Source organism: Danio aesculapii, chromosome 22 (genome assembly GCF_903798145.1).
Source record: "Danio aesculapii chromosome 22, fDanAes4.1, whole genome shotgun sequence".
In the NCBI taxonomy this organism is placed as follows: domain Eukaryota; kingdom Metazoa; phylum Chordata; class Actinopteri; order Cypriniformes; family Danionidae; genus Danio; species Danio aesculapii.
In genome coordinates, this window is record NC_079456.1 from 30864968 (window position 1) to 30878363 (window position 13396).

General features: G+C 36.8%; 1 protein-coding gene across 9 annotated transcripts in view; it reads right to left on the bottom strand.

Moving 5' to 3' along the window:
• The window catches only part of add3a (adducin 3 (gamma) a), a 175074-nt gene that overhangs the window by 25211 nt on the left and 136467 nt on the right, over positions 1-13396 (bottom strand). For all 9 annotated transcript variants that reach the window (XM_056447734.1, XM_056447735.1, XM_056447736.1 and 6 more), the window contains 3 exons: positions 11741-11821; positions 911-1060; positions 65-208 (listed from right to left, as the gene is read on the bottom strand). In XM_056447734.1, coding sequence (XP_056303709.1) covers positions 65-208; positions 911-1060; positions 11741-11821 — 375 coding nt within the window. The remainder of the gene's footprint in view (positions 1-64; positions 209-910; positions 1061-11740; positions 11822-13396) is intronic.

Consider the following 13396-nt stretch of genomic DNA (forward strand, 5'->3'; position numbering starts at 1 on the left):
CCACATCTAAAGGATATATGCAAGAGAGTGGTATTTTTTTGCTGCAAGAGAGGAGCTGGTTTACCTTCGCTGTGGGGCCGAGAGCCTTCTGGAGCTCTACACGCTCCTCCTGCTCATCCAGACTGCCCTGGTAGTTGTAGTAGGCAATGTCACCCAGGATCAGAGCCTCCTGAGAGATGGGCAAAAGGCCGCACTTCATGGACGACACCTGACGTAAGACAGAAGAGATCAGCGCATGTCAAAGTGGAATAATAATTATTCATGCTTGAAGAAGGCAACGTACTTTTATCCCATTTAAACCTCAAATTATTGTTTTCTAAGACTAAAATACCTGAAAGAAACTCCTCCTCTACAGCTATACACTACAAATTAGCTTTTCTTACTCCAAATATCTAAAAGTTCTTAATTAAAGAAGCATTTTCCAGACAAGCAAAAACTATTATCCATATAATAACCGTGTTTTCAAAATGCCAGAGGCAGTCAAGCATATATATATATTTATATATATTTTAAATATGAGTACATTAAATCTGATTATAAGCCTGATCAAGAGAAGATGAAACTGTGCGAATGGATCAGGAGACAAAGCGATCTCAAGTGAGCCAAAAAACATGACGTAAGAGGTAACTGGGCTCATCTTGAAGATTAGACAGAGTGAGTCATTTTTGCTTGGTGGCACATAATAGTGAAGTGAACTGAATGTCAGTGGTGTTAGTAAACTAAATAGTGATGTCTCATGGTTTATTTTCACTGTAACCGCTGAGTAATTTGCTAGAACTTGCTAACGTGCGCTAAAACAAAGGTAGCAACTTGCTAAAAACAATAAACAAACAATAAAGGACATCTTAAAACATGACGACAACCTTAAAAACATGCTAGAAATGTGCTAAAAGCTATGAATAGAGCTTACAGCAGCAGTGGCCGGAGTGCTTATGTGAACGACACAGCGCACGTCAGGTCTGATGGAGTAGATGGCAGCGTGCGGACTGAAGCCGGCCGCGTCGATGCGCAGGTTGGTGGAGCCCTGATCGATCACATCACCCAGGATATTCACCTTTACCTGGAGAACAAAAGAAACATGACTGTGAAATTAATATTAGCACATTTCCTTATGTAACCAAACACAAGTACCAATACACAGACTGTACATCTTCAGTCCTATTTCCTATTCACTCTGATGTTGTGCACATAATCAGGAAGGAACAATCTGTGCAGATAAAGCGAGAACCGGTGGATGATTCGATTAATATTATAAATGGGTCTTCGTTTAATGATGACCAATGGGGTTGATGGATATTTATAGCTTAAATAAGTATTTCATTTACACCACTGTTCAAACGTCTGCAGCCAGTAAGATTAGTTTTTCACAGAAAATTAATAGTTTTATTCATCAAGGAAGCAGTAAATAAATCAAAAGTTACATTTAAAGTATTTAAAAGAATCATTGTAATTAGTTTTCATCAGAGAAGACTCTAGACTTGAGTAATGACGATGAAAATTCAACATGGAATGGATTACGTTTTGAAAATATTTAACTAAATAGTAGGTATTTTAAATTGTAATAATATTTCACATATTTTTTGTGAATTTCTGAGCAACTAAATGTAGCCTTGGTTAAGTTTAAACCACTGTGTATGTACATAAATGAATGAATCACTGGATATGTGTATAGTTTTTAATCATACCTACTGATTAAAGGTATTTTTGCAGGTCTGATTTGTATATTGTACTGAAAAATATCACATGCAGGCAGTACCAGCCCACCCAACATGCATCCCATATCACTACCAGCTCAAAATAAGCACAGCACCACCACTGTCAATGAGCTCAGACTGACATCAATCCACATGCAGATCAGATTTATATCCACTAATATCATGTAACTATTCGGACACAAAAACAAACTTCACGTCTTTCTAGTGCTATTCTTACTCCCCTCATTACATGCAGGAAGCTGGTTCAAATCTTAATGGACAAATCTGCAGTTTTATGCCACCACCCTAACGTTAACGGACTGGAAATAAAGACCTAGCTGTGCTCTCCGGTTAAAAACTGCATCTGAGTTCAGCTAAAAGTTGGCTCTTTGAGGTAATGAATGCTCTGAGAAAGGTAAATCCCAGAGGAAAACTATAGTTGTGGTTTAATCAGTATGTGTGGTTTGATTGCTGTAAACTAGTCAAATCAACACATGATTATATTCATCATAACAAATGAAGACTATAAAAAAAAAACTCCCATCTAACATTGAGTGTAAGTAACGAGCACAAAAAAAAAATAAATGTAAAAAAACTGACAACGAAATTACAAGTTACACTTTCCTGTTACACAAACATTTGGAACGGTTTGCAGCTGTTGCTTCACAGACATCTCTTGCCATATTATGTAATAGTGAAAGTGATGCTTGTTTTAGCAAATATTGGGTCAGAATAATTTCAAGGGGTCGCAAGAGTGATTTAAAAATTGTGTAATTTTCAGTGATTATAATATATATTTAATCAGTTTAACAAGTGAAAGCTAATATTTTTAGATTATTTTAAAAGATATTACTGATGAATTCATAAAGTATTTAGGACACATTCAGGCAGAATGCATCTTTGTACTTGAAACAGCGCTCAGGAACAGTTTAAAACTGTTGTCATGTCAATATGCTGCAGTAAACAAATCCTTCAATGCCCCACCTTCGCGCTCTTCTTATTGGCCCACTGCTCCAGAACTGAACGCAAATGGATTGGTTAAAATTAGCTGTCCATCACTCAGTCAACGACTCCTGCCTTCAGAAGACCGGAGCTACAACTGCTATAATGTAAAGCGCTGAAGATGAGAGAATGAAAACAACACTGACAGATTTTGTCTTAGAAACACCTAAAGCTACGAATAATGGCACATCTGATTACTGATCATGTTGTGAATGTTAATCCACCATCTACACTTTTCGAAGAGTGGATAAAAGACTTTCATTGGCTTCAAGTCCGCTATGAAAATAACTAAAGCATAAAGCATGTAAAGTCTGTGGGATGGAATTTTCAGGTAACTGTTTGCCACATCTACACATTTTAAGCACGAGAGGTTCTGTTTAATCCTTCATTTAATCGCCAGACGCTGCAGCCGTACAAGTGGCAGCTATATGTAAAATTTAACATCATATACACCATCGCAAAAGGGCTTGCACTGACTAAGATTAAACTAATATTGCAGCTCATGAAAAGAGCGGTATTGCTATTAAAATGACGTATGCAAATAATAAGGTATATGTCAAAAGCATCTGTGCAATATCAGACGCCACCCGTAAGAACAGCACAGTTATCATTAACAGATTCATTCATGTCAAGCAGTGCATGAGGGGCCGGTGAGCGGTTCATCCTTGTATCTTTTGGTCACTCAATTATGTTATAAAAATGTATTTTCTTGTGATAACGGGATTTCGTTCAGACATATTGTCCTCACGCATGCATATATATTTTTTGCTTGTTAGTTTTGATTAGCATTGATTTCAAATGCAATAAATCTGTTAATAAAACTTGTAGTAACAGTGCGATAATTGGTGGGTGCCTAAATTTTGGCTGGGTGAGCCTAAATTGAAAAAGTAACCAAAATGAGCTTCCAATGAAAAATGGGGGAGGGGGGGATGGTCGCGAGTTCTTGATTATTTCGCTTTTTTAAACTTGTATTTAATATTTTTCTATTTTTTGGACCATTATGCTAAGTTATTTTGCTAGATAAGCTCAGATTTGGCTTTAATACTGACTAATCTAATGTATATGCACAAATATAATATTGTAAAGCTTCTTATTAAAAATATGAATTTAAAGAGAGATTTGTGTCATATTCTGAGCACTCTAGACTATCCTACCTGACTGTCAAGATGTGGATTTGTATACCTCGCACTCTGTTTGTGCAGACGGTCATGTCATCAGCGCATTCCCACCATGTAGACTGACAGAACACCAAAAACACTCAGCTGGGTGCTTGAGAGTTTAATCAAAGTCCTTATGCTGTGTTCACACCAGATGCAGTGCGTGCGGATAAATCGCGCTATTCACGTGTAACTAGACACGTGAACATTTTAAGTTTACTCGCTTCATTTACAAGAGAAAGCTTCTGATGGCGCAAATGTCTGCTGAAGTTCAGATTTTCCAACTCGAGCGATTCGTGTGAAACACTCGGTACGTGCGTCAATTGTGCAAAACGCTCAACTCGCGCCGCTTCATTTGCATGAATCGTGAATGTCTATTCGTTAAATTAACATGAAAATCACTCGCGCTTTACGCTTCTTCCACGTCCCGTAGCATCATAGTTTTTGGTTTTACTCATAATGACACATACTTTAACTGTCAATGCATCCAAAAAATAAAATAAAATCTCAGGGCAAACAATACTTTATCACACTGCTGACAATCTAAAATTGTGCTGCTCTCATTGAAAACAACAGAAAATTTGGTTTTTAGAAACATACACTTTGACCTGTAATGTTTTCTTACTGGTGAATGAAAGATTAAGTCATCTCGGTAGATTGTCACTTCTGGCCTCAGGTCATGTTTTCGGGAGGAGGTGTGGCTTTGATAGTGATTAGCCAGGGCAGGCAGGATCATTAGCTTTAACAACTGCTAGCGTCTCTGAAATGGTCTATCCTACCTTTAAGTAAAGTCCCTTTAAGGCAAGACTTTTCACCTGGCAGCCATCTTTGAAACACCAGTTGGGCAGTCTGCTCGGGCATTCTGTTTGAATAGGGAAACATCTAATTCTCTAAAATTGCTTGCCAAGCTTATGATCAAAGTTCATATTAGGAATCACCAATAAAATGAAACAACAACTGTCTCTTTAGTTTAATTTCTAAGCGTTCGAATCACACAAAATCTGCAGAAACTCATGTCTGGTCCAAGCCCCTCCCCCGGAGAATCGTCAGTGTATATCGATCAATCATTGGCTCCTGTACTAGAAGACGGGGCTTTATTCTCCATATTGACCGTTACACTTTTCCCCATTCAAATCTATCAAGAGTGACACATCTTGTGTATTCTATAGTCTTTGCTTTAAGTGACTTTGGTTGTTGGTGACAGACATTTGGTATTAGTATTTCTATACCTGCTTTGCTGATCTAATGGCATTTTTTATGCACAAACATCTCTAGGTTTTACACAGAATGGTCTAAAAATTAAAAAACATGAATGACTGGCAGTTTTATGGGTGAATCTGCCTTGTTGATGCCAGAGGCTTGTGGCTTTCAAAGTCAACACATCTCAATCCAACAGAGCACATTAGGGATGTGCAGGAATGGGAGATCCATATCATAGATATGCAGCTGACAAATCTGCACAAATCTTCTGTTAGACTACCCACATCATTCTTGTGTCAAGGCAGAAAGTGCAGCACGAGCGGAGTTCAAATCTTGTGTAAACATCACATGGTTCCCTGATAAGGGGTTAAAGGCACTGGTAAGTGTAGAGAGTGCTCATGTAGAGGGTTAATAAAACTGTGACCCAGATTGCTGGCCTCATTCCAGCGGGCACCGACCCACAGCCACACCCCCAGAACAGAGAACAGGAGCTCTGCATGACTGTGTCAGCAGCATCTAGATCTGGCTCTCAAATGCACACACAGAGATAATAAAAACGGAAGAGACAAGCCTTTATCAAACTCAAAGAAACTGGACAGACCTGTACTGCCTCTGACCCATAAATAAAAGGTCAACGGAAGCTTTTAAAGGCTATGACACAGCACCAACACTGCACAAGCAAAAATAATCTTGCTGTACACTGCAATGGCATAATGTGAGTTATTATTCATGATGGTGAAAAATGCCATGGGACTGGTCGTAACTCAACCCTAAACACAATCCCGCATAGTGCAGCATTAAAAACAGCATTAGCCAGCACAAGAGCGCAAGTCAGATGCAGATACCGCCACTGCTCGCCTCAGGCACTTTCAATTCTGTTCACTGAGTCATGAACGCCGCAGGCAGGGGGACAAATGCGCTTCACAAATTCAATCCAGCATCAAATCACTTGATTGGCAGGAATTTGTCAAAACAGCATCCACCACAAGCAGCATGTCAAAACTCATTATTACGCCAGCGGGACAGGAAACCGTTCGAAAGTAAAAGCTCAAGAACAGGTTCAGCTCTGTTTGTCACAGATTACCTCGAGGGCTGCAGATCTAAAGCAAACTCAGACTTTTATATACTTGCCATGCTTCCTTTTTGAGCTATACTGGTGGTAAAAGTAATTCAGTCATCAAGGAAATAATAAAACTTACTTATTTTTAATTACTTATTATTAAAAAAAAACAGCGATTAACATATTGAAATCTTGTGTTCTTGAGTACGCGAGTTTGGAGGTAAGAAACTGGTTTGAAACCTTTTGGCTTTCTGGCACACGGGATAAAGATACGATTAGGGTACGTTTAGGTGCAAATGGAGTCAAAAATGTGTTGAGCAGTACAGTAGGCAGTGCATCAATAAAAAACTCAACTGCACTAGAGCTTAGATTGAGCACAAAAAAATTAAACCTGACCCTACCCAAGCCCAGTCCGACACAAACTGTAATTATGAGCTCAGGCCTGATTTAAACCTGACTATTTTTTTAAATACGTGGGGCCTTATAACAGACATTCTCAACTACAATTCTGAGTAGTTTGAACTACAGAAATTAGTTTAGATTTATCTTACCTCGCTCTTAGGGCTATGCTTGGAGAAGTAATAAATGAGGATTCTCACGTTTTTTGCTATTCTATCCCGCTATTATCTAGTTTAAGTATTTTACCGTATTTCTCCTGTATTTTAAATCTTGTTATATAAAAGTAAAAGTAGCATCAATGAGCCGTTCTTAAATGTCATATAGCCTAATCCACTTGTTAAGTGGTGACGTATGGAACACTGTTTCTGGGTCCAAGCCGCTACTTATTTGAATTGAGAAAATATTCGTTTATGACCAATTTTTGTTAATATATCACACATAGTGTATACAACAGTCTCTGGATATATATTGCGATCGTGAGTTTCGAAAGTATTACAGCGCTTTCTAAACATTTGTTATTAGCACTTGTTAAGTCTTCCCATACAGTTTGATAGAGCGCTTGGACCCGGAATCCACTTAGTTTGACGTCGCACTTAACAGGGCTTGATGCTTACTTTTTTCAGGAGTAGCACATGCGTTCCTAAGTTGAAAAATTTAGGAGCACATTAAAGAATTTTAGGAGCGCAGTGAAAATGCATGAAATAAATAGTGTTTTTGCCCAATAAATGCACACGAGGAGATCTTTAAATGCAAAGCAGTTTCACTCATTTAAATACAATAAGTACAATAGGTTTTATTTTACTGTATAACAGCTTAAATAGTATTTAATAATTATTAATAATTTAAGCTGTGGTGATGCGGTGGTGCAGTGGGTAGCACGTTCGCCTCACAGCAAAAAGGTTACTGGTTTGAGCCTCGGCTGGTTCAGTTGACGTTTCTGTGTGGAGTTTGCATGTTCACCCTGTGTTGGCGTGGGTTTCCTACGGGTGCTCCAGTTTCCCCCACAGTCCAAACACATGTGCTATAGGGGAATTGATAAACTAAGTTGGCAGTAGTGTATGAGTGTGAATGTTTTCCAGTGATGGGTTGCAGCCTGAAGGGCATCCGCTGCGTAAAACACATGCTGGATAAGTTGCCGGTTCATTCTGCTGCGACAACCCTTAATTAATAAAGGGACTAAGCCGAAAAGAAAATGAATGAATGAATGAATGAATTTAAGCTGTATGGAGTTTAGCGGTCCAAAGCAGGACTGGGATCAAATTGCTCTAATGAAGGACTTTCTAAACTGATTTGAATCAGCTTCTTGTTAAATTTTTGATCCAGTTTCACACTGGGCAACAGAAATAGGCAGTTAATAAGTTATTGTTAAGTTAATAAAATGTGCACTAGTTTAATCTGTATTTGTATCATAAGAAGATTATGGCTGTATCAATGGCCCCAAACAAAACATTATTAATTTTAGAATAATACATATTGTACACATTATCTTTAATATGAATATACTCGCAGTAAATTAAAACACACCTTTTCTCCACAGCAAATAAAAATGTGACTTTTAAGTATAATTTTATCAAATCTAATTTATTTGCATAACATTCTACAGAATCCACCCTACTTCCCACATGGGAACAGTATGACAATTTAAAGAAAGGCACAACTACAAACTCATGTACAAAGCTGACACTGTTTAGAGCACTTTATCTTTCTGGGCTTTGTAAAGAAGAGCTGAATATGGATCTCTCTATGAATTAAAGTGTCTCTGCATGCAGAGCATTGTGCGTCTGTGGCAGTGTTCTCAGTTTCTCGCGAACACAGAATCGGGCCGCTCAGGTAAAGGCTGTATGGGAAGCGCTGATGTTGAATTGGGTCTCACACTAGATGGGCCACGATATGCCATTCATGGCCAAATGGTAGATGTAGGGGTGTGACGATAACCGCATCACCGCCTTACCGCCATAATGAGATGTCAACCGCGGTGATGTGGTTATTACCGTCATCACCGCCCATTTTAGTTTATTATTTATTTTTGCTTGTGAATCTTTCAGGATTGTATAGAAAAACAGAATAAACCAAATAAAAGGAATAAAAAGCCTGCCCTGAGTATTTTCCACTTAAATTACAAATTTAGATTACAAAACGAAAACACTGAATCCTTTTTAATAACCAGCATAGGCTGTTTTTATTTTAAGCTTATTTTAATAAAGCAGGCCTATTAACTCAAATCAATCACTCCACAGAAAATAAGCATGTTTAACACACCGCTGTAATTTCTATATCCCAATCCCTTTATCAACATTTTGAATACAAGTCATTATTTTAAAGATTATGACTTCAGGTGACGGAGTGTTGTGAAGTAGTTAAACTCTCCTCAGTTTAATTTACAGTGTCAAACTGGCACAGGAATATCAGTATATTAATATAGACTTTGCTAAAAAGCTGGTTAAATGCTGCGACCACGGTGATGAGTCAACAATTGCATATATTTTGACTTATTTAAAGTAGGCTATAGGCTATAGCATATAATAATTGTGTGTAAAGACATTTATAAAAACATGTAGCTAATATATCACAGGGGTTTGTGTAGCAGCAATTACAGTGGAGCATTATTAAATCCTTTTTTTCGTGGAGCGAAACAAACACTGCACAGATGTGTAGCGGATGGAGACGCACAAAAATATACAATTCATATATTTTCGTCGGAAGAAAAATATTCTTTGAACGAATTTTGTTTTGTACAATTTGTATCTTAGTTTTAGTCGGTCAGTTATTTACAAAATAAACAAGAACAAATAATAAACTTTGAGGTGAAGCGATGTGCCTCAGGGTCCGCTATATGCCGCGGCCAAAACACAAACCGGTTAAATACAATTATAATATAAATAAAATAAAAGTGAAATATTCAGTTTTGAATATTGAATCTTTGTTAACTGTATGATCAAAATTAAAAGAGCAGCCTATATTATCACTCTTTATGACAAACATCCATTGATCGTTCAGTTTCGCTTTAGTTTAATCAAAGTGTTTGAACTTTTTGATATTTTAGGCAAAGTGGTCTGCATAACCAATGATTGAACTTATTCACCTGCGACTTACCCATAATTAAACATCATGTAGGCGAGCTGGCTTTTTGATTGCCTGAACCGTGTATTAACGGCTGCAGCAGCATAACCAAGATCTGCGTATTAATATCAGCACCAGCAGATTTAAGAGAGTTTATTAAAAAGCCTATATTAATATACTGATATTCCTGTGCCAGTTTGATAGTTTAACTACTTCACAACACTCCGTCACCTGAACTCAGCGCGAGGGCTGAGGTAAAATCATATTCTCAAGTCAAAATCTTTAAGACTTGCATTCAAAATGTTGATAAAGGGATGGGGATATAGAAAGCAGTGCATTAAAAAATGCTTATTTTCTGTTAAGCGATTTTATATATATATATATATATATATATATATATATATATATATATATATATATATATATATATAGCTACATTCATTCTTCCATGGCGGGGCGCCATGCCAGGATTCATCCCGCCACGGCTACATTACAGCTGCTCATTCAAAACATTTTATTATTTTAATAGCAGGAGATAATCGCACCAAAGTGTATTAAAAGGTAAGTGAGTTATAATAGCGCGAACTTTTCTCTAACCGTAGTAGTGCTGTGTACTTTGTAAACATTTATTATTAGCATTTGATGAGTCTCCCCATAAATGCCCATTCACCTCTCTCTCCAACTTCACTTTCTATATAAATACATACCATCCTGTCATAATAAAGAGAAAAAAAAAAACAAAAAAAAAAAAACAGAATTGTTTTCTTGAGCTTGTCTACGTTTGAAAACTTCCATTTGATCGGACTGTTTGCATATTGTAAATGTGGTCAAAAGATGACCTACTCTACATCTACTGACCTTTAGTACCAAAACCCAGCGAAATTATAGCACCGGTACCTTTGTAACGTACCGGATCAAATCAGCATATGAATTTCGATGCCTAATTTCGAGGCCACTGGTGCTATGACAAGGACGTAAGAAGCATCAAGGGGTGCATCAAAAGGCACACATAAGTACGCGTTGTCACACCATCTCTAAACATTTAATCGTAAACAAAACGGACAGGCGATGTCAGGATGTCAATAAATTATATTCTTCTATTAAAATTATTATTTTCAAAGATTTTGTCAAATAAAAGATTTTTCTAGAATCATCCACCATAATTTTGTGGCTCAAAAGTATCGGTTTAGGCACCATTTTGGCACCGGTACCATTTTAAAAGTATCGATTTAGCACCGGTATCGAAATAACCCCAAACGATACCCAACCCTACTGACCTTACGTGATCATTACAATACATGTTGTGTGAAAGTGTACCAAAAACAGATATTTATAGTACACTAGCACCTCAAACTTTATGAAATCTGAACACAAATATGGTTTGATTTATGAGGCACATGCAACACTAGTTTAAACAAGTTTAAACAACGTTTTTTTAGGTAACAAATAGTGCCATTACGAAACTTTCTAGCGCATCGAGAGTTCATGCAAACATGAAAGGCAATGCTTTTGCAACAAAACTGAAGCATACTTGTGAAAAAAAGTTCAGTGCTGGGGTTTTCCAGGACCAGGATTGAGATCCACCGCAATAGGATTACAAAATAATAAGCACGAACAACTACAAGCCCTAAAAGCCTTGAACTGACATGAACACGCAGGCTAGCATGCATCCAAAACCCACTCTGAGATTTCAAAGAAATAACCGGCTGATTAAGCGCACGTCAAACATTGGCAACGAGCAGCAGGAGCTCAGTCAAGGTCTGCCAACACTTTCTCTCTGTGCACGGCACGTATCAAACTTACATTCCAAACACACAGCTACTATTAAGCTCTGGGTAATAATAAACGTATCAATAATTATTTAAGCCAGCTAAGAAAACAAAAATGCCAAAGCAGTGCAAATTAAAACCAGGAAGTATTTGATTAAACCGGAAGATTTAAGTAATTATTTATTATTAAATCAATATAATGTAACTGATGAATTAATTCAGAATGGAAAACTGATAGTCGTGTGAATTGAATCTATTTTCAGCTTTACTGGAATGTGAGTTCAAGCTAAAGCCACCGCTCAAAGTGACCCGCTAGCCCTGTGGCGTGATGCTAGAGCTGTTCCCAGAACCGCTATCAGGCAATGCTGAGATAATGCAAGACAGATAATGCAAGTTTACCAGATTGGATGCAGAGGCCTCAGCGAAGGACAGTCCTCTGGGGATGATGAGGATATGATCCTGCTCCTTACTGACACGAACCTACACAGTAAAAAACAAACACAGACAAGCAGCTACATTTAGCTTTTCATGACCAGGTTCACTCAGGGCTTCCTAAAGGATTAGTTCATCCTAAATGTAATATTCTGTTATTAGGCTTTCTCATCCTACATAGACAGAAACGATTCAATGTCCAGGAAAAACATTTGGATATGTTTCCATCCACCAATTTTTATGCGCATTTTGGATATGATCATAAAAAACGGTTGATGGAAACGCCAAGATGTGCATCAATTTCGAAAATGCGCATAAAACATATTCGCATGATGGAGTAGGATAAACTTTTTTTTTTTAGGTAAGAATAAAACTATGATGGAAACACTTTTACCTAAAAATTTCCAGTATGCGCTTTAAAAGAAGTCATGTGATTTTGTTTTAAGAGATCAAAAATTGTAAAACATCTAAAATGTTGTTTTGGTCATTCTAAAACTCTTTAACCATTTTATTATTAGTGTTATTATATCACTAATTAACCCTAAGAATAGTCAAGAGAGTCTGTGCTCCGCGTCACACGCATTCAAATGTCACCACGCGGTCATTGCGTGTCAGCATCGTCTTCTGAGGTGTAAGTCATTTATTAAATAAAGAAATGATTCACTCAGCTTCTCCTACCACAGCAAATTCCGTTTTTACTTTTTATATTTGGTTAATCAGGAAGTGACGATTTTGTTCTCTTTGACTCAGTGGATGGAAACACTGCTTTATTAGCATGTCTTTTATGCAATATTCCAGTTTTGCGCATAAATCATTTGCATATTTGGATGGAAACATAGCTATTGTCAAAACATTCAATGTGAAATTATTTGAAGCTCCAAGAACACTTTTGTGCACTAAAAAGCTCAAAAGGTGTATTTTATATTATATAACATTTGTATATTATAAATTTATATTATATATTAATACCTTTTCATTACCGAATTCAGAAATCTGAAACTTAAGACTAATTTTAGAGAACAAAATTTGCAAATAAAGCACACAACACATCTATTGACCATCCTTAACACTGTTAATTATACATATAAAATGTAAAAAAAAAACATAAAAACATTATTATTATTATTAATAAAATAATAATAATAAAAATCATGACAAAAATCTTACATCACCACCAAACTGCATTAACAAAACTGACAAAACATCATTTTCCAATGTCGATAACTTATGCCTATTATTACACAGTTGACGCAGATATTTTAGAGCAAAATCTCAGCAAACATTAATTGCGTAAACAAAATTGCTGCGAAGGATGTATTTTATTGGATGCCGCCAAAGACTATAAATGGACTTTGGTTTCGCCGATGTTGTCCTGTGTGATGATAGACTAAGTAAGAGATTTAAGCAGATTTCAAAACAGAAACAAAATCTTCTTTACAGGATCTTTTCGATTGCATTTTTTAAGACCTCTGAAACAAAGATTTAAGACATTTTTAGACTACTTAAGGGCTTGTTTTTATACTATGGGATTTAAGACTATTTAAGACCTTATACAATTTAAGATCGTAGTGAAAAAATTCTTTTACTACAATAATGCTTGTGTGTTGTGCTGTTGACTCTAAT